Source organism: Poecilia formosa, unplaced genomic scaffold, assembly GCF_000485575.1.
Source record: "Poecilia formosa unplaced genomic scaffold, Poecilia_formosa-5.1.2 Scaffold16, whole genome shotgun sequence".
NCBI classification, from domain to species: Eukaryota; Metazoa; Chordata; class Actinopteri; order Cyprinodontiformes; family Poeciliidae; genus Poecilia; species Poecilia formosa.
In genome coordinates, this window is record NW_006799955.1 from 2,006,796 (window position 1) to 2,029,571 (window position 22,776).

The following is a 22,776-nucleotide window of genomic DNA, read 5'->3' on the forward strand; positions in this document are numbered from 1 at the left end:
ATATCTTGTATTGCTTAACTCTTGCTTCATATTGTTTTTGTTTTCCTTTCTCAGGAGGATCAAGATGGAGGCCAATCTGTTGGCCAGAGGAAGAGGGTTAAACTTAGCAGCAGTACCAAAGGTAAATATCTGGGTGTAAAATAAAATTTCACAGTACGGGAACTAAATTGAATTATTCTTTGTGTTTTTGCCCTCAGATCCATACATTATTGATTCACTAAAGCACAAATGCTTTCTGGAAGAGTTGCTATTTTGGACAATAAAATTTGAATTTCCACAGAAAATGGTCACGTTCTTGTTGAACATGTTGCCAGATCAAGATTACAAGGTATTCGGTTTCCTGCTTTCACTTTTTTTCCAAGGTTTTATCTTCTCTCTGAACTTTACTTCGTGATTGTGTCTTTCCATGTAACGAAATAAACTTCTTACTTGCTCTGCTGTCATTTATAATATAGCTGCAGAAAAACAGGCACTGTCGGAACAAACAGACTGTAAGTGTGATTTACTTTTCCTTGCCAGATCACATTCACAAAGACGTTCGTTCAGCATTACGCCTTCATCATGAAAACCCTGATGAAGAGCCACGAGTCGGACACGATGTCCAACCGCATCGTGCACATTAGCGTGCAGCTGTTCAGCAACGAGGAGCTGGCCCGACACATGACAGAGGAGTGCCAGCTGCTGGACATCATGGTCACGGTGCTCCTCTACATGATGGAAAGTTGCCTTATCAAAAGTGAACTTCAGGGTAGGTTAACCAAATCTACCACTTGGCGTCAAGTTGATTTCACACGTTTTGATAGTACGACGATTGGCACAGGTACTCAGCGTTGATAACAATTCTTTTTGACATGACTGACAATTTTTAATTGCACAATACTTTATTAATCCCAAATGGAATCATATTGTTGGTTTATTGTTGTGTTATTGGATAAATAAAAACTGTTTGAACTTTTAAAATGTAGCAAAAACAAAGAAGAGGCTGAAGTGTCTTAGTAGAAATGCTCGTGTAAGAAAATTTACACTAAAATTGAAGACTAACGTAGGTCACATGATGTAAATGATTTTATTTAAAACAAAATCCAACAGCTATTTGTGGTGTTCAAACTGTTAATAAATAACTGTTTTTAAAGGGGTCCCAGATTTTAGTTGCAAACTCTACAGCCCACAAATACTGGGGATCCAATGTTTACTCTACTACATTACCCAGCATTTATTTCACTCCAAATAGTCCTTAGTGATGTGAATATTGGAAACACTGATACTATAATAACGATTATATCTACAACATATATTGTGAAGCTCTAGTTTTTTGGCCTTTAAGCTCTTCTAGCCTGTTCCTCTCTTGTACTCTCTGGATCTAGTGTTTTATAACAGGCATTGCTTGAATTTTATAGAATTCCTGGTGCAGGCAGCTGTATTTCTCATTTTCTGCATGCATCACAACAGATTTGACATCCAAATCGTTGCACAGAATGCCTTAGAAATTTGTGATCTTAATTGAGGGAAAAATTGAGAGCAGCACAAAGGTCTAACAACTGGAGCTATTACAGCAGCTAACAAAGCTCCTTCATTTACATTTAAGACAAACAACACAGTTTTGAAGAAAAATATGCAGCAGATGTTTATTTGACTGAGTTTATTTGATCTCTGTGGTGTTGACGTATCCTGAAGGTGACTTCAGCTTAAGACATCTAGGTGTACTTGTGGGATTTGCATTGTTTGACTTTTTCTGTTTGTTTTGAACAATTAAATACATTCTACTAAAAGAAACCATATAATTGAAATGTTTTTGTCTTTTTTTTCCCTTTAGACGAAGAGAACAATCGCCATGTTGTGGTAAACTGCAGTGAAGCACTATTAAAGAACAACACTTACTGGCCCCTAGTTAGTGACTTTATCAACATCCTCTCACACCAAAGTGTAGCGAAAAAGTTCCTGGAAGACCATTCCTTGTTGATGCTCTGGATGAGCTTTGTTTCATTTTTTCAAGGTAAGTTTTTATTTATTTATTTATGGAATTTAATGGCATCTCTCATCTCTATGACCTGAATGTAATCGATCAGCTGTTTATGTCGCTGTCTTAAACTTGTTTCCCTTCACACTGCACGTCCTTTACTTTTACTTAAGAACCAGACCTAACCCGACGCTTGAATTTAAAGAACGCTGTGGGATTTGGTGGTTATAGTCTGATTTTCATTTACTTTTGTCATCTTGGTTTCCACTAAAATTAATGAGTTTTAGAAAAAATAATGTGTAAGAGGAATTTCAGTCTGTGCTCCCCACTTTGCTATATGTAGTCGGTTAGGACCCTAAAAATAACATTCACCTTTGCACAGTGGACCTAAATATCCTCTTGCTGACAGCTTGAACATACTGTCACTATTAGGTTTTGCCCATGCTCTGCTCTCGCTATAAAAATGTTTAATAAAGATTTGCAGCGTAGATATTTCTGCTGAACAAATACCTGCAAATATGTTTTAATGACCAAGAGCAGTGAAAGTTAAAACTGCAGAACAAGACTATGCTACTTTTTTATTTTTCACCTTTTGGTTAGAGCATTGATTTAAATTTTGACATGTTTCTTTCTAAGGTATGAACCTGAATAAGCGGGAACTGAACGAGCACGTGGAGTTTGAGTCTCAGACATACTATGCAGCATTTGCAGCAGAACTCGAGGCCTGTGCACAGCCATTGTGGGGTCTCTTGACACACTGCAAAGTCAAAGTAAGTCCATGAAGCTTACTTCGCAGCTTTTTTTGCTTGGCTTCATGCTTTCACGTTTGAAGGCCCGTTGGAGCTTTGGACATACTATGCCTACATTTCTTACAGCCTCTTGCAAAATTATTAATTTTATTAGAACATTTTTGGTACTTAAAAGAACGATGGTGAGCATCCAGAATGCCAGAGTTATAGCAAATGTATGGGTGGTTGATTTAGTAGAATAGCCAGAGAAACAGAGAACCAGTGCTCACAGTATCTATTTTCCCCGTTTAATTTGGGCAGTCTGTATGCTCCTTGGGTAAAATTTGTTGTCAGCATACTTGCAGAGGAAGAACTATCAAGCATACGGATATGCAAGCCAGGAAGAAAAACCAGCCTGACCAGCCAAGAGGTGAACAGGCAATCAGCCAAAAAGGAAACATCTGTGTGTAGATGAACAAGTTGGAATACAAACAGGAAAAGCAAAAATCACCCAACATTCATTATTTAAAAAAAATACAAGTTATTTAAAGAAAATACACACACACACACAAAACTTATTCATCATAGAATCCATCAAGAAAGGGAAAGGCCTGCATGTGATAAATCCACAAAAAGCAGCACATAATTGTGATGTAGAAGTAAAAGGTACATAATCTTGAACATCTGCTTTCAGTCCCGAGTTCATACATTAATGCTGTAGAGCACCTCTTTCGCTTGAGCCTTGTCAGTGTTTGGTGCCTCCATCAGCCTTTCTTCCAGGATTGTGGTATTTAGATTGATCTGTCTTCCCATCACCTCTGACCAGCTTCCCTGTCACAGGGAAGCATCTCCACAACATGACGCTGCCAGCACCGTGTGTCATGGTGGGAGTTTTCTTTGCTTGGACTTCGGCATTGTTTTCTTTTTCTGCCAAAATTCATATCTGGCATATTTTGGGCCAAAAGAAACTCAGTTTCAGTCTCATGTACTAAAATGGACAAAACAAACTGTGATTAGGACTAACAGTTGCCACCTGAGCTGTTGATCTGTGCAGGTTCTCCAGAGGTACCATGGGCCTCTTTACCAACTCCTATAATTAACTCTCTATTTCCCAGTACCCGTGTCTTGTGGTTTGTGGTTATGCCATCCTCTCTCCATTTCCAGATGATTAGTCAAGCAGAGCTGTGTGAGGCTTCAAAGCTTGAGAGATTGTTTGGTGTAAACTTCTCCCCAACTTTATCCCTGACCTGTCTGCTGTATTCCTTGGTCTTCATGATGCTGTCTGTTCAATATATTCTCTAGCAAAGCTTTTGATTCTTGACTGACACTGTGACTTCTGAAGGCAGGTGCTTGGATTAGATTTTATTACACGGCTTTTAAGAGTAAAGTGAACTGAATATGAATGCATTCTGCACTTTTTTTTTTGTGGAAGATATTTTTAAAAATATGTAATTTCCTTCAGTTTCATGATTAGATGCTACATTGCATTGGTTTATCTCACACAATCTCAGTATAATCTATTGAAAATTGTGGTGGAAGCATGACTAAGGTGTTCAATCCATAATGCATGATTCAGAATGGATTTTAATTTGTTATACTTGGTTAACAGGAGACCCAGGAATATACAAAAACTGTTGTTCGCTATTGTTTGGAAACACTGCAGATCTGGTTTGATGCCATTGGCTTCATTGATGAGGTGAGTTTCACTGTCACATTTTTGCTTTTGCAGACAAGTTTCCTTCTAAGTTTTTTTTTTTTTTTAAATATTTCTTTCCTCATTCTTCACTGCACGTCTTTCCCAGCCTGCTCCGAATCAAGTGACGTTTCACCTGCCGCTCCACCGCTACTACGCCATGTTCCTCAGCAGGGTATGGCGGAGCTTTTTCCCTTCTAACGGCGAGTCTGTGATTTAGTTCTGCGCTGTGGCGCTAACTATTCGGTTGCAAATCCGCAGGCTGTGAAATGTCAAGGGTTGGATTTGGACAGCCTCCTGCCTGACCAGGAAATGCTGATGAAGATTATGGTGCATCCACTCCAAATTCAGGTATGATAATGGAAAACCACAGATACACTTCTTTTTACTTCTTTTTTTTACCCGTCTACATCCAAAGTTAAAAAGTACTAATGTGTTGCTCAAAACATTTTTTGTTTACTCAAGGCGTGCCTGTCTGAGATCCACAGCAACATGTGGGTCAGGAATGGTCTGCAGATTAAAGGACAAGCTATGACTTATGTGCAGTCACACTTCTGCAACTCCATGATAGACCCAGACATCTATCTCCTTCAGGTTGGAAGCAAAGCCTCACAGTAACTATGTATATATTTTTCCTTCCGTTTTTAAATTATTTTTTGTGTGCTTATTATTATAGGTTTGTGCATCAAGACTGGATCCTGACTACTTCATTTCAAGTGTTTTTGAGAGGTGAATTGCCTCCCCTCTCCCCTATTTCTATCGTGCGAACAGTATTTTCATTAGTTTTTAAACTTTCCGGAATGTGGAATCACCTCATCTTCTCTGGTACAGATTTAAAGTGGTCGACCTCTTGACGATGGCTTCTCAGCACCAGAATGCCGTGTTAGATTCTGAGCAGGAGAGGCCGATGCTGGAAGGAGCGTTGACGTTTCTGGTCATACTGACGAGCCTTCGCATTCATCTGGGTAAGCAGTGGAAAACAGGATTCCTCCTTTCTGCTGGTGACATGAGAGTAACAATGAGTTACAGTGTGCTTAAATTAGATTTTAAATCTAAATATATGCTTTAATTAGCTATTTTTAAGGAATTAAGGGGCAGCATCTCACACTTTTTTTTTTTACACTTTATATTTGTTATTTTATTGCACAAACTAAAAAAGGGAGTCTTACCTTATTTTAATGACTGTCATAAATGATATGATCTTGTAAAATTAACGATTTTTTTCTGACAGGCTTTGTGTAACTTTAATCACCTTCTCTCCTGCTGATGTTTTCTAACAGGAATGACGGATGATGAGATTCTTCGGTCCGAGATGGTCTCCCAGTTGTGCATGAACGACCGAACCCACAGTGCACTGTTAGATCTTGTATCCTTCAGTACTTCACAAATACGCTAAAGACCATTATATTATCCATAAGTATTTTTGGTTTTCCCTTAAGACTTTTCTTCTAGATTCCAGAAAATCCCAACCCAAAGAGCGGCATTGTTCCAGGTAGCTGCAGTTTTGAGGACGTGCTCTCTGCTGTGGCTGATTTCAAAGCGCCTGTGTTTGAGCCCGGAGGCTCCATGCAGCAGGGCATGTACACACCTAAAGGTAAGAGGGTTGAGTTGATGAAAATGTGCAAAGGAGAAACAGACAATGGTATCAGGTGCTGTGTGTCTGTATATGGCACAGAGGTTTTTGGAATAAAATCCAAACTGCATAAACAGAGCCATGGCAACAAGAGAAAATAGGCAAGTTATTAAAAAATATAGCATATGTACAATTTTCTGCATTTCCAAGTTTTCTTTGCAGAAGTTTTGTAGACGCTCAGAGCTTTCTAAAATAACTCCTTAGACATCTATGATGGCACCCAGACCATGGATTTTATCTCTATTGCAGAATAACATTTTGGATGCTTTACAGTGATGGATTGTTGTTTTGTTTTTGGAATCAATACGAAGGTTCTCTTCTGTTGTCTAAACAGGTTATCAGGAGAAGAGGCTGTTAAACAAATGGAGAGATTTTGGAAGCGAGGACTTCCACCTAACAGAAAAAAAATACTGCAAATCATTACATCATAAAATGTAATGACTAAATCATTACATTTTATGAACAAATCACAATATAAAATTGAAATGTATATTAGACATATGTCTTGCAGCTGAAGGAGGAACAGCTTACCCTAGTTCAACTTGGAGGTGAAGAAAAGTAAGGTAAAAATAAAAGTGAGAAAATCTCCTGGTCCTTAGGTTTGAAGTAATCCAGTTATGATGCAAAATACCCCCGTCCGACCCCAAGGACATTAGCAGTATTCTACAACGACTTCAGTTTTTAGAAACAAAGATTCAACGGCTAGAGGTGAATCTTACATAAAGAACAGGGATTTTTTTGTTTCAGTCAGAAACTTCTCATCAGAGAGGTCAGAGGTCACATGTGGGGTACCCCAAGGTTCAATCCTAGGACCCCTTCTTTTAAATATTTATATGCTCCCACTGGCTCAGGTTATAACAGGAAATAAGATTAGCTACCATAACTACGCGGATGATACACAGCTCTACATCGCGATGTCACCAGGTGACTCTGAACCCATCCAATCACTGAATAGATTCTTAGAACAGATAAATGTGTGGATGTGCCAAAACTTTCTCCAGCTGAACAGAAACAAAACTGAAGTTATTATCTTTGGACCTAAAGAGGAGCAAACTAGAATCAATGCTCAGTTTCAGTTATTACAACTGAAAACCAGCGATCAGGCCCGAAACCTGGGAGTAGTGATGGACTCTGACCTGAACTTTCAGAGCCACAATAAGAGAGTCACAAAGTCGGCCTTCTATCTCCAGGATTAGAGGACTAATGTCTCAGCACAATCTAGAGAAACTCATCCATACGTTTATCTTTAGCCGCATTGATTACTGCAACAGCGTCTTCACAGGTCTGACTAATAAATCAATCAAACAGCTGCAGCTGATCCAGAACGCTGCTGCTCTCACTAAAACCAGGAAGATAGAGCACATAACACCAGTTTTAAAGTCCCTACACTCAAAGAGCTACAGGGAGCTGTTTGAGCTCCCTGTAGCTCAAAGAATAGACTTTAAAATACTGTTGTTAGTTTATAAATCACTGAGTGTTTTTGACTAAAGTCCCAGAGTGTTAGAGCCCCAGTTAAACGACGTTTAACTGAAGTCCTAAAAGGGCTGCGGGTTTTAATGTTTTTATCTTTTTTAATCTTTTTCAAAATCTCTTTGAAAAAGAGATTTTTTTACTCACTGTTTATTCAATGTCACATGCTGTTTTTATTTTAATTATGTAAAGCACTTTGAAATGCCTTGCTGCTGAAATGTGCTATACAAATAAAATTTGATTGATTGATTAGAGATTAAAAAAAAATTACTTTTAACCTATGCTTTATGTTTGACATATCTTAGACTAAATAATTGATTTGTTTACTTGTAGTTCTTCAGTAATGATAAATATGATTGGAGATGATTAGAGAACAATCTTAAGTCTGAAACTTGAGGTTTTGTGTGACAAGAGTCACCACTTGGGGGCAGATTTTCACCATTTTTAAAGGACAGATGAAAACTGGGAGCAAAGGATTCAATGTCACTTTGTAGCAAAGCTTTTCCCTCTCTGTCTTCTTTCGTTCCCTCTAAATAGCTGAGGTGTGGGAGAAGGAGTTTGACACCATCATGGTCGTCCTCAGAACAGTCTATCGCCGTGATGTTCAGTCAGCAATGGACAGATACTCAGCATTGTAAGTCACCATTTCCACTATTTATCCCTAACCATTCATTTATTGTCCACATTAGACTGGGATTAGATTCACCTCTGTCACCTGTATCACGAAAGAACATGATGAGAAAAGTTCAGGATCGGTGACCGCTGCATCTGCTGGAATGGGTTCCAATTAAATGACCAACCTCAACAATCCTTTTTTCTCTCTGAAATGCAATTGAATTGTGAAAATTCATCTTGTTGACTGCGGCTCAGATGCCTTTCAGGTCAACATTGTTTGGAGGTGGAAGAATTAACTAAAGGATAATTTTCTTCAAAAGTTTTCAGAATGTGTGAAAAGGTTGCTAATATGATTTCAAGAAGAGAGGAATAAACTTTTGAAAGTGTTTGGGGCAATTTCCTTCCTTTATGCCAATTTTATGCAAATAAATTAGGTGTTGATAACAGTGACTTTACTTTGTACAGCAAGAAAGAACTCTGGTCACTTTGGGATCTTCTCTAGCATTTTATTAAAACGACCTTCAGATTGTAGTTTTGGTAAACTCTTGTGCTCTTAAACCTTAATGTATCTTGATGCATGTAGGTGACAGAATGAAATAATGGTCTAATAGCCGTATGATTAGCTGGATGGCATTCTAATTAGCACAACCCTCCACAGCTGTTGGTTTTTAATTGTTTTTAATGCGTTTATAATATAATTGAGCTACAACTTTTAAGACAATTGTTAGGTATAAAAATATAAACTAATCAGATTTTTTTTTTTAAAGATTGACCTGCTGTCTGATCTTTTCTTTTGTATTTTAAATGATTGTACTAATTTCAAATAAAAATGTCTTTTCTGTTGTTTATTCTGTGCTTAAGTGCAAACAATAGTGTGATGTATTTCTCCAACATGTGAAACTGTTATTCCCACCTTCAGTGTGATAGCAGCCTCCCGTTACTCATTTACTCCGACTGTGATGGATTACATGTCACACTGACCCAGTTCTTGTTAAAATGATGCAGTCATCACTAAAAGAGTGCTCTTGCATAGACTGAAACCATTTTGTAAATCAATTAGCGGCTGTGAAGGTTTTATTTCAAGTATTTGTTCTTTTTTTTTTTCTTCTAATCTTCTCTTTCTCCTTGTCTTTTGTGACGGCATTATCTAGTTTGAAACAGTATGGCATCCATACTGGAAACCCATGGCCACCTTACAAAGAGAGGACTCCTCTGCATCCTTGTTACAAAGGTTTAATCCGACTGTTGCATTGCAAAACCCTGCACATTGTGATATTCACTCTACTTTACAAGGTGAGCCTGTTTTTCATCTCGGTGTACACTTTGATTTTTCAGTTGATTGGTACGGATTTGTTATAAGGAAAGCCTGAAGTACAGGACCTATAAAACTGCTCCACAAATCGATAGTCAGGCTGTGTAACAAATGCTTTCCATAGTTTTCCAGTAGGAAAACTATTAAACCTGAATATTGTTTTCATTTTATGTTATAGATATGGATGGATCACCAGAACATGTCTGAACATGTGCTGTGCATGGTCCTCTACCTGATTGAGCTTGGCTTGGACAACCAGGTTCAAGACAACAAAGAGGATGAGGTACAATCTGTGCAGCATCAAAACATTATCCTTCATTTGTCTTAGTTCTCATTCTTGTGATCACTGTTTTTGTTCACAAATTCTTCATGCTTCGTCTTCCTTTACCTTCCCGTTCCAGGAGCCCTGCATTGAGGAGCACTGCCATGACAGCTGGTTCCCGGGCACCAATCTGCTTTCCAATCTGCACCACGTCATCAACTTCGTAAGGGTCCGGGTTCCTGAGACGGCGCCCGAAGTGAAGAGGGAGACCCCTCCCAGCACGAGCGCTGAAGCTTCTTCTTATGGCCAGGCAAGTGATGCTGGACGCTTAGACCACATTTACTGCCATACATTGACAATGTTATAAACATGTAGCTGTATGATTTTACAACACTTTACCATACAGTTAATGGTAATTTAAAAACCACTAAACTCTACATCTCTATTCTGTATAAATGTAGAAAACAGCATATCTGAAATGCCAGTAAAACCAGCACCAATTCCCTCTGCTCGAATTTGCAGGGTATCCATCTTTACAACGAAGCTGTGACCTTTAACATGTAGACTATGTAACCCAGACATGTTTTAAGACTCGTCTAGTGTTTCGTTCAGTTAAGGGGCCGGCATTAAGCTGGGCACCGGACATGAGGAGAGCCACGGCAACTGAACATTTCTTTGTGATTTAACCAGGGGGAAGAAAATACTGTTCATGAATAAGGAAGCCTTCCTTCAGCTGTACTCTAGTTCAACTCGTATCTGTATTTCCAGACTGCCGTAGCTCGACAGGTAGCTTCCTCTTTAAACGTATTTTGCTGTGCTCTTGCAGAACTCCAGGCGTCTCTCAGGAAATTGGAGAGAGGTAGCTGTCTGCACCCATTACCATAAAAACAGTCTAATTACTTTAATGGCACTAGCACCAGCTGCTGCATTTGTCTATCTTATCTCTGGTATGGAAGCATCTCTTTGCATGTGTTTGGTGGTTTGTGTTTTCCAAAGGAGCCCTGCCTCGGTGTGTTGAGGCGTGAATATAATGCTGTGCTCCAGCAGTTTCCCTACCTCCCTGTTGACTGCTGAAACTAATTATGTGTGCAATGCAGGTTTTGGTGTAAACGATTTTTAACCGCATGTCAGTATGATTGATGGTGGCTTGACTGGACTTTATGATGTATGTTTATTTAAGAGAGCAGCTCGGGTCCTTTTCTGTCAGCCTAGGTCATGCCAATCCTTCACAGGGCTTGTGTGTTTTACATCAGGGCGATTCTAATTTTTTTTTTTTCCGCTAATATTGTTGTCATGACGAGGTGTAATGTCAGCTGAAATTTTAAAGCGGTCATTTGTTTTGGGTTGCATTGGATCTGTCAGGTTATGGTAATAAGGCTCCAGGCTAATCCATCAAAATCCAAGTGAGCAGTAATAAGGCTGTGTTAGGAAAGCTTGTCTGTACCAAAATAGTTCTACAGTGCACGTAAAATTTGATGCTTTCTCTTGCTTTGCTGTGAAGATCTTTGATATATTTCAAGCTCTTAAGTCAAGTTACAGCATAATAATCTTTTAATGGAAAAGGTAGAATTTGCTTGATTGGTGTAGAGATCGTCTTCCCGTGAGGTTTTTGTTTACACCGCCAATGCCCGATGACCACCCCGAGACCAAAATATTTCATAAGAGAATGTTTTGAAATGTGTAACTTCAAAAAAAAAAAAAAAAACTAAATAAATAAAAAGCAACCACGGTTTTCATTGGTTTCTTCAGAACCTACGAGAAGCTCAGGTGTTCAGCCTGGTGGCGGAGCGCAGGAGAAAGTTCCAGGAAATAATCAACAGAAGCAACACGGAAGCAGCTCAGGTCGTCAGGCCCAAGAGCTCCTCGACCCGCTGGGTCTCACCAGGCACGGCCCCCCAGCTGGTGACCGAGATCCTGGAGATCCGAGAGAGCATGCTTTCCCTCCTCGTCAAGCTGCACCAGAAGATGTCGTCCAAGCAGAACTCCCTGTCGGCCTCCTGGCTGGAGGACCCGGACACAAGCCATCACGCTCACGGAGACGGCATTACAGCCATCGAGCGGATCCTCACCAAGGCGGCCGCACGCAGCTGCCAAATCAAGCGTAACATCCAGGACATTTGTGGAAAGGTGTGTCCTCCAGTGCCGCCAAAGAAGAACAGTCCGTCTGACAAGAAAGCCATGGACAAAGAGGAAAGGTGAAGTCACTGTGTTTTATTTTGCTAAATAAGAATTTCAAATCTATGGGTTAATATTTCATATCAACTCACTCTGATTTTAAATATTGCTCATCATCTTCTTGAGGCGGGGTATTGATGAAAGATGCTCTGCTCAGAGATTTTGCCAATAGATTCCAATCAATGATTATGTAAAGCTTTTGCCTTCATACTTCTCTTAATTAAAAAAAACAAAACAAAAAAAAAACAGTTTTTTTTTCCTTTCTCGCTAAATGTTATTAAAAAAATAATCTCAAGGACATAGAACTTATTTTCTCTTCATCACTGAAGTGTTCAAATAAATACTGCAGGTTATGTGAAATATAGATATTTTTTCATTCCATCTTTTTTTCTACGTCCCTAATTACAAGACAAAAAGACATTTAAAGGTCGCCTATAAAGTATATTCAAAACAAACAGCTTTTTTCAGTTTCAGATTGCAACTATACAAAAACTTTATGAAATCTAACTGTCTCTGTGGATCATAATATCAGTGTATAAAATATCAGAAAGGACTATTTGGTTAGCTTCAAGTCTCCCGCATCCATATTCTGCATAGCAATAATATATTCGGCCAGTTGAATGGACTCTGTTCTACATCAGGTCCTGTAGGCTGTAGGATGTAAGTTGCTTTTAGTGTCAAGGTTTCTAAAATTCTGACATAGTCCTGAGCACTTTGTACGAATGACAAAAGAAAAGAAAAAATCTGAAAAATGTTATTTTGGTTTTCAGGAATAAGACTGTTCTATATTTTCTTGATATTGTGCATAGCTAGTACCAGACATAAACTCAGAGCATCTGCGAGAGAGGAGAGTCTACAGTAAATATTTTAAGCTCTGTTTAGAAGTCAGCATGTCGATGTGCTTAATGTCATAAGCGTTACAAAGCGTTACAAGCGTTATTGTCTTGGCACGATGCGTTCACCGATTGGAGATGCAACGAGATTTTAAACTAAATTTTAAAACATGCAATAAAATCGCGACATCGTTGCATCCTGCAGTCTGTCACCATGTACTGGTTTAAAAAGAATCATTTTAGAATCAGATAAAATATTAAGAGATGAAAAATGGCTTGCATACATGCACAATGATCAGCTAGAAGTCTGACACGGAGTCGTGTAAAGGTGCAGATAAGCGGAAGTTGTCTGTACACAATCCAGCTTTGATGATCTCTAATGTGCAGATTGCATGCGCTCAACACAGTCTATCCCGCATGATCATTTATGTTGCAATTAATTGTTTTAACGGAGGTCGTGAAAATATGTTCGTCTGGCTCTTCTGAAAACCAAAATGTTGAATGTTGTAATTTATTCCCCTTGAAATCAGCCTCCAGTCTGTGTGCTCTGTGGTTAATGATGATAGAAACGGCTTTAGCAATCCTCTAACAACCTCCCTTTGGCGCTCGTTTCATCCCACAGAGAAAATGAGAGTTAGATTTTCTCTCTTTTAAACACATTAGATCTGTTTCCAAGCCAACCGTCGGAGAGCAACGTGGTCACTGACGCTGAAAATCCATACGCCATTATTTAATCTGATAGCTTGCACCCTTTTAGTTATCAGTAGGGAATAATTGAGCTACTACACTTCTGTCAGCATTTGATTGTGTCTTCTTATTGGACTTCATTTACAAACTCTCCTCACCTCCTTCAGCTTTAGAGGATTAGCCCACCTTATTTATCACTATAGTGCCATCTTTAACGGTGAAAGCTTGAAAATAATTGGTAATTCTTTTGTGTGCCACAGTATTTCCAACTAGATAGAAATAATTGTAATATTTCCTTCATATTTGTGATGTAACAAACCCTCAGGAGTTAAGTAATTGATGGTTGGTACGAAACTTTATCAATGCGTTTGTCTTCGATGTAACATATTTTACATGCCTTTTTTTCTGCAATGTATTATTCAAAACTAAGCATATACTCAGTGACTGAATTATTGTAAATTTACCTTTGAAATGCGTACTAATAACACAAATACAGTGGTAAAATTGGTTTCAAATTCATCCTGTATTTTCTCTGTTTCAGGCGTCAGCGGGCCCGAGAGAGGCAGCAGAAACTTTTAGCTGAGTTTGCTTCAAGGCAGAAGAGTTTCATGGAAACGGCCATGGATGTTGGTGAGTCGGTTTATCTCTGCTTTTAGAGTTGGCGCTTCAAAATGACGGTCCTATGAGGATATTTAACATTGTTAAATATACGTCCTTATTAGTAAGACGTTACTGGAATAATCTTGCACAAATTGAATGAACACATTCTTGTGTTAAAGATACAGAGTGAAGTTTCTTCTGCTGAGTCTCTCTGTCTTGGATTCCTGTATCTCTTCCTGGGAGTCAAAATGATTATTGTCCAAAGACTTAAAAATAAATAAATGTACTGCTGTAGCTTTGTGTTAGATAGCAACATTGCAGCAAGTGTCGAGTAGACTGCACTAAGTGCTGAAATATTTGCTAACAAAGAATGCAAAATCACAAAAATACAAATATAAATGGGAAACAGGGAAAACTAGGATGAACACCTAACATTTTGATGAATTTAGTCAAAGGTCTTTTTTCAAAAATATTTTTCATTTTGGCCACCTAGTATATGGAGAGGTTATCTTCCTGTTGTTTTGGCTCATCTGGACGGATGCACCCACTCATATGTCCGGTTAATAAGATTAAGATCCTCTTTATTCATTTTTTGCTCTTTTCCGGCTCTCCACCAGGTTGTCTATTCAAATAGTTATTAAAACTGAATAAAATGTGACAGGTTTTAGCCTCCATTATGTTACAACCCATCATCAAGACTGGCAGCCTTTTTTATTTTTTTTTTAGATGGATACCTGATAGGAACAAACATTTCATTATCAATTTCTATTGCAATTTGTATGAAACTAATTTGTAAATAAAAATGAATCAGTCAACTAACATGCATTATCAACAATATACCTTAACACTGTATCTATTGAAGCCTTTATCACAGTTTTATTGGGTCGGTGGGACACCAACACTTCTTTTTCAGGAAACATGTTTCTACCACAGACCTTGAAGTAAAGTGCCTTTGGTGAAAATAAACCTATCATTGTTCAGATTTTATTTTCCCCCTGATGCAAGGTGAGAGGGAGTTGAGTCTGTGCATACGGTCTCTGGGGTCTATTTAGCAGAAATAGACATGGGAAAAAGAGTATTTGTGCCTGTTGGCAGTAGGGGACATAAGATCAAAGCCCTAATAGCGAACCGGACTCTAAGGGACCACCCTGACACAGCATGGTTAGCAGCTGAATAATGGCTGCTGTGGTCAGTAGGTCCATTCTTGCAGAACTGTGCTGTGTGACGTTTATCTGCACTTTTACTGCAGTGCTGTAACTTTAGCACTTTAGTACTTGTCATATTTTCCAGATTAATGTAAGATTTGGTTCACTTGTACAAAAACAATGGTTGAACTTAGAAGAGGAGTAATATGGTGACTTTTCTGTCCATTAAGTAAAGTCATTGATGTTTAGTTTGACTTTGCTTCTACGTGATATGAAAAAGATTGGAGACTTTGTCTCCAAATGACAATACAGAATAAAGTCGAGCGTAAAATCAGCAGATGTTTCATTATAAAGAGCACTTTGTTGCAGACCAAATGTATTTCTTGAAAACTTGGTGTTATCCAAAAACACCTCCTATTAACAATATTGAAGTATTTAAAGCCAAAGAAAAGTGTGTAAGGAGGCAAATACTTTTCTACAATACTGTAGTTACAGCTGTCACTGACTTCATAATTGGTTTGTAAGACCAGTGTTACTTAAGATCAGTCTTAACATTTAGAGATTAGCTTTCATAGGCGTCCTCAGTTTATGCTTCTCTAGGTGTTCTTGCTGCTGTGCCCATTGTGCAGTTGCTCGTGTGTGTTTCTGGGTGCGTGTACGGTCAAAGGCGGCTCGGTGTGTTTGGATAGCCTGAGGCTAAGGCTGCAGCCTTGACATCCAGGTGAAACTGTTTTCATTTCCCCAGGAACACGGTGACCTCCTCTGAGAACATGTTCCTCCTAAAAGCAATAAATCAATTTCCAACACAACGTGACATTTCTGCTCAGTGTTTACTGCTCATTTTGAACAGTCCTTACCATTTTGAACAGTCCTTACCATTTTAAACTGATTTCACGTCTGTAATTAATTTCAGCTGCTAGCAAGTCGAGAGAGATTTTACTGTCTGTCATCCATTTACAGCAAGGTTCAAAAGCTGTTTAAACATTATGAGCAACACAGTTGGAATTAAAATGAACCTCTTGATGATGTGCATGATTCAGCATTGGACCTTTGCTCACTTTGGTTAAATGACAGTAAACATGAACTGCATCTGCTCGTCATATTAATGTAAAATGGGTGGCCAGTTTCCAAATCTTCATTTTTATTCTACCATTATACAACCACAAGAACGAGATGTAGCATCTGAGGGTTAAATGAAGGTCAAGAACGTTGGTCGTTTGCCACTTAAATGGATGGTTCAGAAGTTTTGAAATCGGTTCCTGTTTAGAGATTATAAGACGGCAACTTCTTGCCTCCAGTGAATAATTCAGGGTTAAACAGTGAATGGACATGCCTGAAATTTGAGAAAATATCAAATTTATTCCAATGCAACACTGATACACCCTGATATAGCAACAATACAGGACAATCTCCTAACAAATGTCATCTCTGTGTAATCAGACTAATCATATAGAATCCAAATTTGGTTTAGTTCAATCCAGTTCATTGCTGTACAACACATTCATATACTGTGATTCAAGTCCATTAATATTCAGTCAAAAGTTTAAATATCGCTGGAACAAAAGTTTTCTTTCAGAGTAATCGGCTTAATCTAACTGTTACCTATTTTTTTTTATTTGCCTCAGCTGCTGTTATTTGAATATTTTGTGTGGAAAGCTTTGTACAAATAAGTTGTCATTCTCATTTTTCTTTTCTCAATCTTGTTTTCGGGGCAGAATCTCCTGAAAATGAGGCGGCAATGGATTTGGGGTCATCGGAAGTGATGGAGTCTGAGGTTCTGTACGACTGTGTGATCTGCGGACAGAGCGGGCCGTCCACCGAGGACCGGCCAACTGGATTAGTGGTTCTACTCCAAGCATCCTCAGGTGTTAAATTCGTCCAGATTGTCCCTCTGTAGACTCCACCTATGGTGCCTTTTATTCTAAAAATGTTGAAGCAACAGTTAAATCCACATTTAAGGGAAGGATATTTATATTTCTCACCGGCATCGCTGCATCTTACCTCATTTCTCTCCTCCAGTTCTTGGGCACCGACGCAAAAGCAAACAACCCAAGCAGCTACCAACGAGCGACGAGGAGCACATATATCTTGCAGACACATGCGGCGTGGCTCATGATGTCAGGCTCACGCTGATGCAACAGTTCTTCAAAGATGTACGTGACTCACAAAACACATATTTGGTTAAAGTTAGGTAAAAATCCGACTTCCCAAAGAGCTTTTATATGTTGCACGCCGTCTGGTAAAATTCACGTCAAAAGCATTTTTCTAAATGACCTTCCGCAGACTGATTTCTCAATTTAGGATATAGCAAAATGCATCATCTCATGTCTGATTCTTTTCCACAAATTGATTTGTCAGAAACTACCCATGCACATCTCTCAATTAAAATATATAACATTTAAATGTTTGAACAAAGCAAATCTACTGGTATGTACAATAGATAAAAAAACAAACATTTGTCTAAGTTTGTCCTTTTAATACTGAGGAGTTCAGATCGCCTCTGAGCTGCAGAAGCTTCTGCAGGATAGATATCTATGAATTAGCTCTGACTGATGTGTTTTCTCTTTTGTGAATTCTGCAGAGTTCTTGTTTGCAGTCTGTGTCAATAGGCTGGGATGGAGGAGTCTATGTCCAGACCTGCGGACACACTCTGCATATAGATTGCCATAAGTCCTACATGGAGTCTCTGAGGGTAAGAAAGACTTGACCTTATGAAATTAATGCTCCTCTAACAGAAGCTGGATGCCTGTTTAGGTTGGAGATTAATGGCTCATAAACCAAACACCTATGAAACATTTATTTTTGTTTTATATCACAATCTGTATCTTTTTTCCTTTTAATTTGAAAGTATTAACTTTTCTGTTTATTTATTTTTTTAGCTTATGTTTAGAACTATATCAGCAGAATCTTTTTTTGTTGTTGTTTTGTTTTTTAAATCTTGTGATGTTTTTCTTCAGAATGACCAGGTCCTCCAGGGTTTCTCTGTTGATAAGGGTGAATTTACCTGCCCACTGTGCCGGCAGTTTGCCAATAGTGTCCTCCCGTGCCGCCCTGGGCGTGGCACAGATTCGAGTGGATGGCACACACCCACGAACAAAGCGACATGCATTCTGGTGAAGGAGGTGGAGGACCTGCAGGAAAAACTCGGCCTTTTTCCAGTGAGTTTTAAATTAAGTTTATGAACGCAATATATATCGGCTTTACAATCAGTAAGCAGATGTTGGTGCCATTTGTTAACGTATTGGCATTGGTCTGAGTAAAGCTAGACTGATATTAAAAACTAATGTTTATTTCCATCTTGTTGCCATATGTTTATGTTTTATAGGGGGTTGGCCATGCGTTTATGTTTGAGCATGTGAATAGAATAGAAATATAATTTATTGTCCCACATTATTCAGGTGTAATAGCAGAAAAGTCAAAGTGCATGTAGATTCACATAAAGATAAAAAGTATCAAGGTATATATAAATACAAACTAAATTGAAAATATAACTTTATAGTGCTACATTATTTATAACAAAATGGTTGTTATAGCAATTTCTATTTGAAGTCACTAGTTTTAAATGCTGCAGCACTTAGCTTTACAAACTTTTTTTGTAAGACATTTTTGACTGTAACGGTTTGCTACGTTGTAATATAGCAATCCATAGTTTTGAATTAAAGTAAAACCTTGATCTTTTTTGTCTCCTGCACATATTCTCTTTTCATTAATAAAATTACCCAGATAAAAATATTTGTGTTGTCTTTTATTCTTACATTTTGCAGTCTATAGATGATTTAAACTATTTTTTCCTCTTAGACGGAGTCCAACTTGAGTAAAGAAATGGAATTGGTAATCAAAGACATCAAGAACACCACCCAGAAAAAATACATGGACTATGGCAAAAATCCTGGCTCCCCAGATAATGATTTCCTCTTCATGTACTCGGTGGCAAGGTAAGATCATAGCCCTCTAATTGTTTAAATTAGTCAATATTATTCACAAACGATTCTGTTTTTCCTGTGTTAACTGGACTTACAGACACTTGATTCAATTGTACATGGAAGAAGAGCATGTTTTGGTTTTTGAACTTGGAAAAGTGCACACCTGCGTTTAAAGTGACATTCAGGATCTCTTTCACACCTTTAAGATATAGTTACTAGCCTCGTTTCAGTAGGAGCTTTGTGATAGACAGTGTAAAAGAAACCCTCCCTTATAGCTCCTTTCGTCAAGCGCCCATATGATTTATTTAATTACTTTTTGTGATCTAGGAAGATCACGGATTTGACTGGATAAAAACAAATTGCTTATGTATCATTCCTGATCAGCTGTTCCTGATTTGGTTTGATGGGGCATATTGTAGCTCTTGAAAGTTGATCCATAAAGTAACCTTTTAAAAAAAGCCTAGTCATTTCTTTGTTTATATCACTGCTTGTCTAGATTCCTCCTTAAAATAATATTAGCGATGTACATCATTTGAGTGTGTGTACTGTGACTCCATCTTATTGGCTGGTCGTTGCATTAAAGGTCATCCTCCAGCAACACTTTACACATTTTGTGCACATTCACGCACCAGTAGCAGATGAATCCAGCAGAATAAAGGCCATCGTTTGTTTTTGTTCTGTTGTAAAAGTTTGACTTTAGCAAACAATAACCATCCATGCAGACAAAGTTGGCACAGCATTAAAAGGGATCTTTAATTTAAAATATATTTTTTGTGCTTATAGCTGATGCGTGACTTATGTACATTTGATCTATTTTGTTTAAACTTAGTCTGCCATTCAAACGTTACCCAAAGATTTTGGAGAATACTCATTTGGATCAAACAAAAACAAACGAAGACTAAACAGACCCAAAGGGAAATGTTCTCGGGGGTTTTTTCTGAGCACTTTTATCTTCCACAAAGACTGGTCACAGGTAAGAGAGATGACTGACTCCCTTTGTGACCTTGGGATCCCCTCAACCAACACCATATCCCGTTTCCAAAAAACTCAAAAGAAGCCATTTGTGTGGCGTAGCTACTTAGACCTTTTGTCCTCCCAACACTGGTACCCTCAGCCCTCTACCCTCAACAGAATGATCCCCTAAGTGTGTCTGGAAGCCTGTTGGCGCTATGAAGTTCAATGAACGGAGCAAATTGCCCGAGGAGTGGAAAATTCTTCTGTCACACGGGTGCTCTTATCAGTAAGAGCCAGATGGAGCTTCACTGTGGTTGCATTATCTATGTGAAATTGGGTTGTTTTTTTTTCTCCCAGGAAACCCAAGCATTTGCCCCTCCTCCATGGTCTGTAGGAAGAAACGGCCAGAGGTTTGGCGAGACAGGCCCAGATCAGTCCCATTCTTAGCAACACCTAAGAATATATCTGCTTTCACCATCTATATTCTTAAATGTCTTGTTTTTTTTGTTTTGTTTTTTTAATCATTTCAAAAACTAAATTCCAATGTGAGGATGACTGCACATTTAATATTCATGGTTATAAAACTGATAATAGAACAATTTACATAAACTGATTTTGGAAGGGCTTTTATGTTAATAGTGCATCTCGTGGAAAATCTATTATGCAATGTGACAGAGTTGTGCTGACAAAGTGCATTAAGTGGCAGAGGGTTTGACTAGGCGATGTCTTTCATGTTCATAACCAAGCTCTTTAATAGTAATAGACTGAAAATCAGAGTCTACAGTAACGCACAACTAGCTACGCAAATATATGCATACTACCTTGTTTGCATTCACTCTGTAGATGTCGTTTACAGGTCACTGGATCAAATCTGAGAATAGTTTTCTATAGGATGAACAAGACTGTTAGCTTTTTAGTTACTGGTCATATTTGTATTTTGATTTTCACTAATCTAAAAAAGTTACTAAAATTGTAGCGTCTGACCAGCTGATCACAAACTGGGGTTCTGTCCACCATGAAGTTGCGTAATCCCTAATCTGTGTGTGTGTCCAATTATCTCAGAGGCATGTTTAAGGCGTGATGCAGTTTTTACACGACTCTGCATAATCCCTGCAAAACTTCAGTTTTCCCTACATATGTTTCACCTACAGAGTAAGCGAGGGATTTTCAGAAATCTAAGTACGGCCATACAGGGTGGAGAATGTTGCTAATTGTTGCATACATAAACTGTTGTTAATTCCCCACAAAGTCCAGTGGAAAACCATTGATGTGAATGTGCTGCGAATTGAACTTGTGTTGATTTTGACTTGTGCAAAGCTCATTTATTATTAATCATTTCATTGGGAACAGTTTAAAAGGAATCACTTCAGTTATTTCACAAGACTTATGACTTTACTAAAAGCCGTGATGGCGCAGTCATGAGCGTATTCTGGTGATCACTTTTGCACCAGCTGAGCTGCTTACCAGTCAGCTGATTTGCTTAAGGTTGCTTATGTTTCTGACCCTCAGGACAAACCTGGAGCTGGAGCTCGTGCATCGGGGAGGAAACCTGTGCTCCGGAGGAGCCAGCGCTGCTGCCAAGCGCTCATGTCTAAGTGAGTAGTTGCTGGTTCGATTTCTGATATTTTATTGGTGAACAATCGCTGCATGCCAAGAGAAGATACTGGCCCGATTTAGAATGACAAAGTAACTTAACTAGGCATTCGAGTAAAAAAATAACCACCTCTCTGTCTGCAGTCAGGTTTCTTTAAATTGTGTTTTAAAGAAGAGCACATGAGTTTTTAACAATCCTTAGTTTGTTTTTTTTATTTTGTAAAAGCTTATGTCTTTTAAACTGTGTTACTTGCAGTTCAGCACATTGTTCAGTACTACAGCTCAACTGCTGAGGGGGAAAAAAACAAGTTAATGGTAAAAAAAAAATAAAAAATGGATTCTGATCTGAGTGAACTATTTGGAAAACTAAAGTATAACTTTACTTATAGTGTTGTTTTTTTTTTACAGTTTACAAGGTCATTCAACTAAGATGTGATGGGATCTGTATTAGAAATGAAAACCTGAATATTTGCATTTCTTCTCAACTACAAAACGTAGATTAAAAATCAGAGAAGTTAAATTTCATCGGTGAATAGAGTGAGAAATCCTGGAGAGATGGATGTGTGATTTTGTTGGGTTTCACTTCCCGTTTTCTAGTTATTTAATTGTTCTGTCAGAGTTGCAGCTGCTCCAGTGAAACGCCCCGTCATCCCCAAGTGCCTGGAGAGATTTCTCCCCTTAAGGGTTGCCACTTTTGAGCTACATTAACCGTGTAGCCACACTGACAGCCAAATTTACTCATTTGCAGTACATTAGTGTTCATTCTTCTTAGGGAAATGGATTTAAAGGAAAAAGGCAGACGTTCGCTAACTGTTAGAGCCCATGGGGCTCTTAAGCCTGCTTCACTATAGGCCCCTCATGTGTTCAGCTGATGAGGTTACAATTGACTGTAGGAACAAGCTCTCTTTTCAACTCCCAGGGCACCAGCTAAATCAAATGTAGAGAGTCTAGCTTTTAAGCAGCTTTGCTTTTTTAGCTGAAAATTTTTTTTACTCTACTACTTTAAAAGCATTTTAAAGGATAATGATGCTGACCTTCCCTGTTCCAACCTAATGCTGCCGCTTCCAGTCCAATATGCAGGACTGGAAGCGGCATTAGTGTTATTAGTGGTTTGTGGGTTTTTTTTTTTTGTCTGTAAACCAATATTTAATTACTTGACCTGAGACAACTGAGGTATCATCTTAGAAAAAAAGTAA

At 38.5% G+C, this 22,776-nt stretch overlaps 1 protein-coding gene across 1 annotated transcript in view; it reads left to right on the top strand.

The window, feature by feature from the left end:
* ubr3 (ubiquitin protein ligase E3 component n-recognin 3) overlaps positions 1 to 22,776 on the top strand; it is a 36,622-nt gene that overhangs the window by 2,620 nt on the left and 11,226 nt on the right. The window contains exons 6-31 of the mRNA XM_007546621.1: positions 55 to 121; positions 198 to 328; positions 520 to 748; positions 1,814 to 1,993; positions 2,594 to 2,727; positions 4,295 to 4,381; positions 4,488 to 4,553; positions 4,640 to 4,729; positions 4,844 to 4,972; positions 5,055 to 5,107; positions 5,210 to 5,343; positions 5,659 to 5,744; positions 5,831 to 5,972; positions 8,019 to 8,115; positions 9,248 to 9,389; positions 9,587 to 9,691; positions 9,810 to 9,980; positions 10,497 to 10,529; positions 11,420 to 11,865; positions 13,907 to 13,995; positions 16,826 to 16,975; positions 17,130 to 17,263; positions 17,692 to 17,802; positions 18,068 to 18,268; positions 18,909 to 19,045; positions 21,497 to 21,582. Of these exons, the coding sequence (XP_007546683.1) occupies positions 55 to 121; positions 198 to 328; positions 520 to 748; positions 1,814 to 1,993; positions 2,594 to 2,727; positions 4,295 to 4,381; positions 4,488 to 4,553; positions 4,640 to 4,729; positions 4,844 to 4,972; positions 5,055 to 5,107; positions 5,210 to 5,343; positions 5,659 to 5,744; positions 5,831 to 5,972; positions 8,019 to 8,115; positions 9,248 to 9,389; positions 9,587 to 9,691; positions 9,810 to 9,980; positions 10,497 to 10,529; positions 11,420 to 11,865; positions 13,907 to 13,995; positions 16,826 to 16,975; positions 17,130 to 17,263; positions 17,692 to 17,802; positions 18,068 to 18,268; positions 18,909 to 19,045; positions 21,497 to 21,582 (3,430 nt within the window). The remainder of the gene's footprint in view (positions 1 to 54; positions 122 to 197; positions 329 to 519; positions 749 to 1,813; positions 1,994 to 2,593; positions 2,728 to 4,294; positions 4,382 to 4,487; positions 4,554 to 4,639; positions 4,730 to 4,843; positions 4,973 to 5,054; positions 5,108 to 5,209; positions 5,344 to 5,658; positions 5,745 to 5,830; positions 5,973 to 8,018; positions 8,116 to 9,247; positions 9,390 to 9,586; positions 9,692 to 9,809; positions 9,981 to 10,496; positions 10,530 to 11,419; positions 11,866 to 13,906; positions 13,996 to 16,825; positions 16,976 to 17,129; positions 17,264 to 17,691; positions 17,803 to 18,067; positions 18,269 to 18,908; positions 19,046 to 21,496; positions 21,583 to 22,776) is intronic.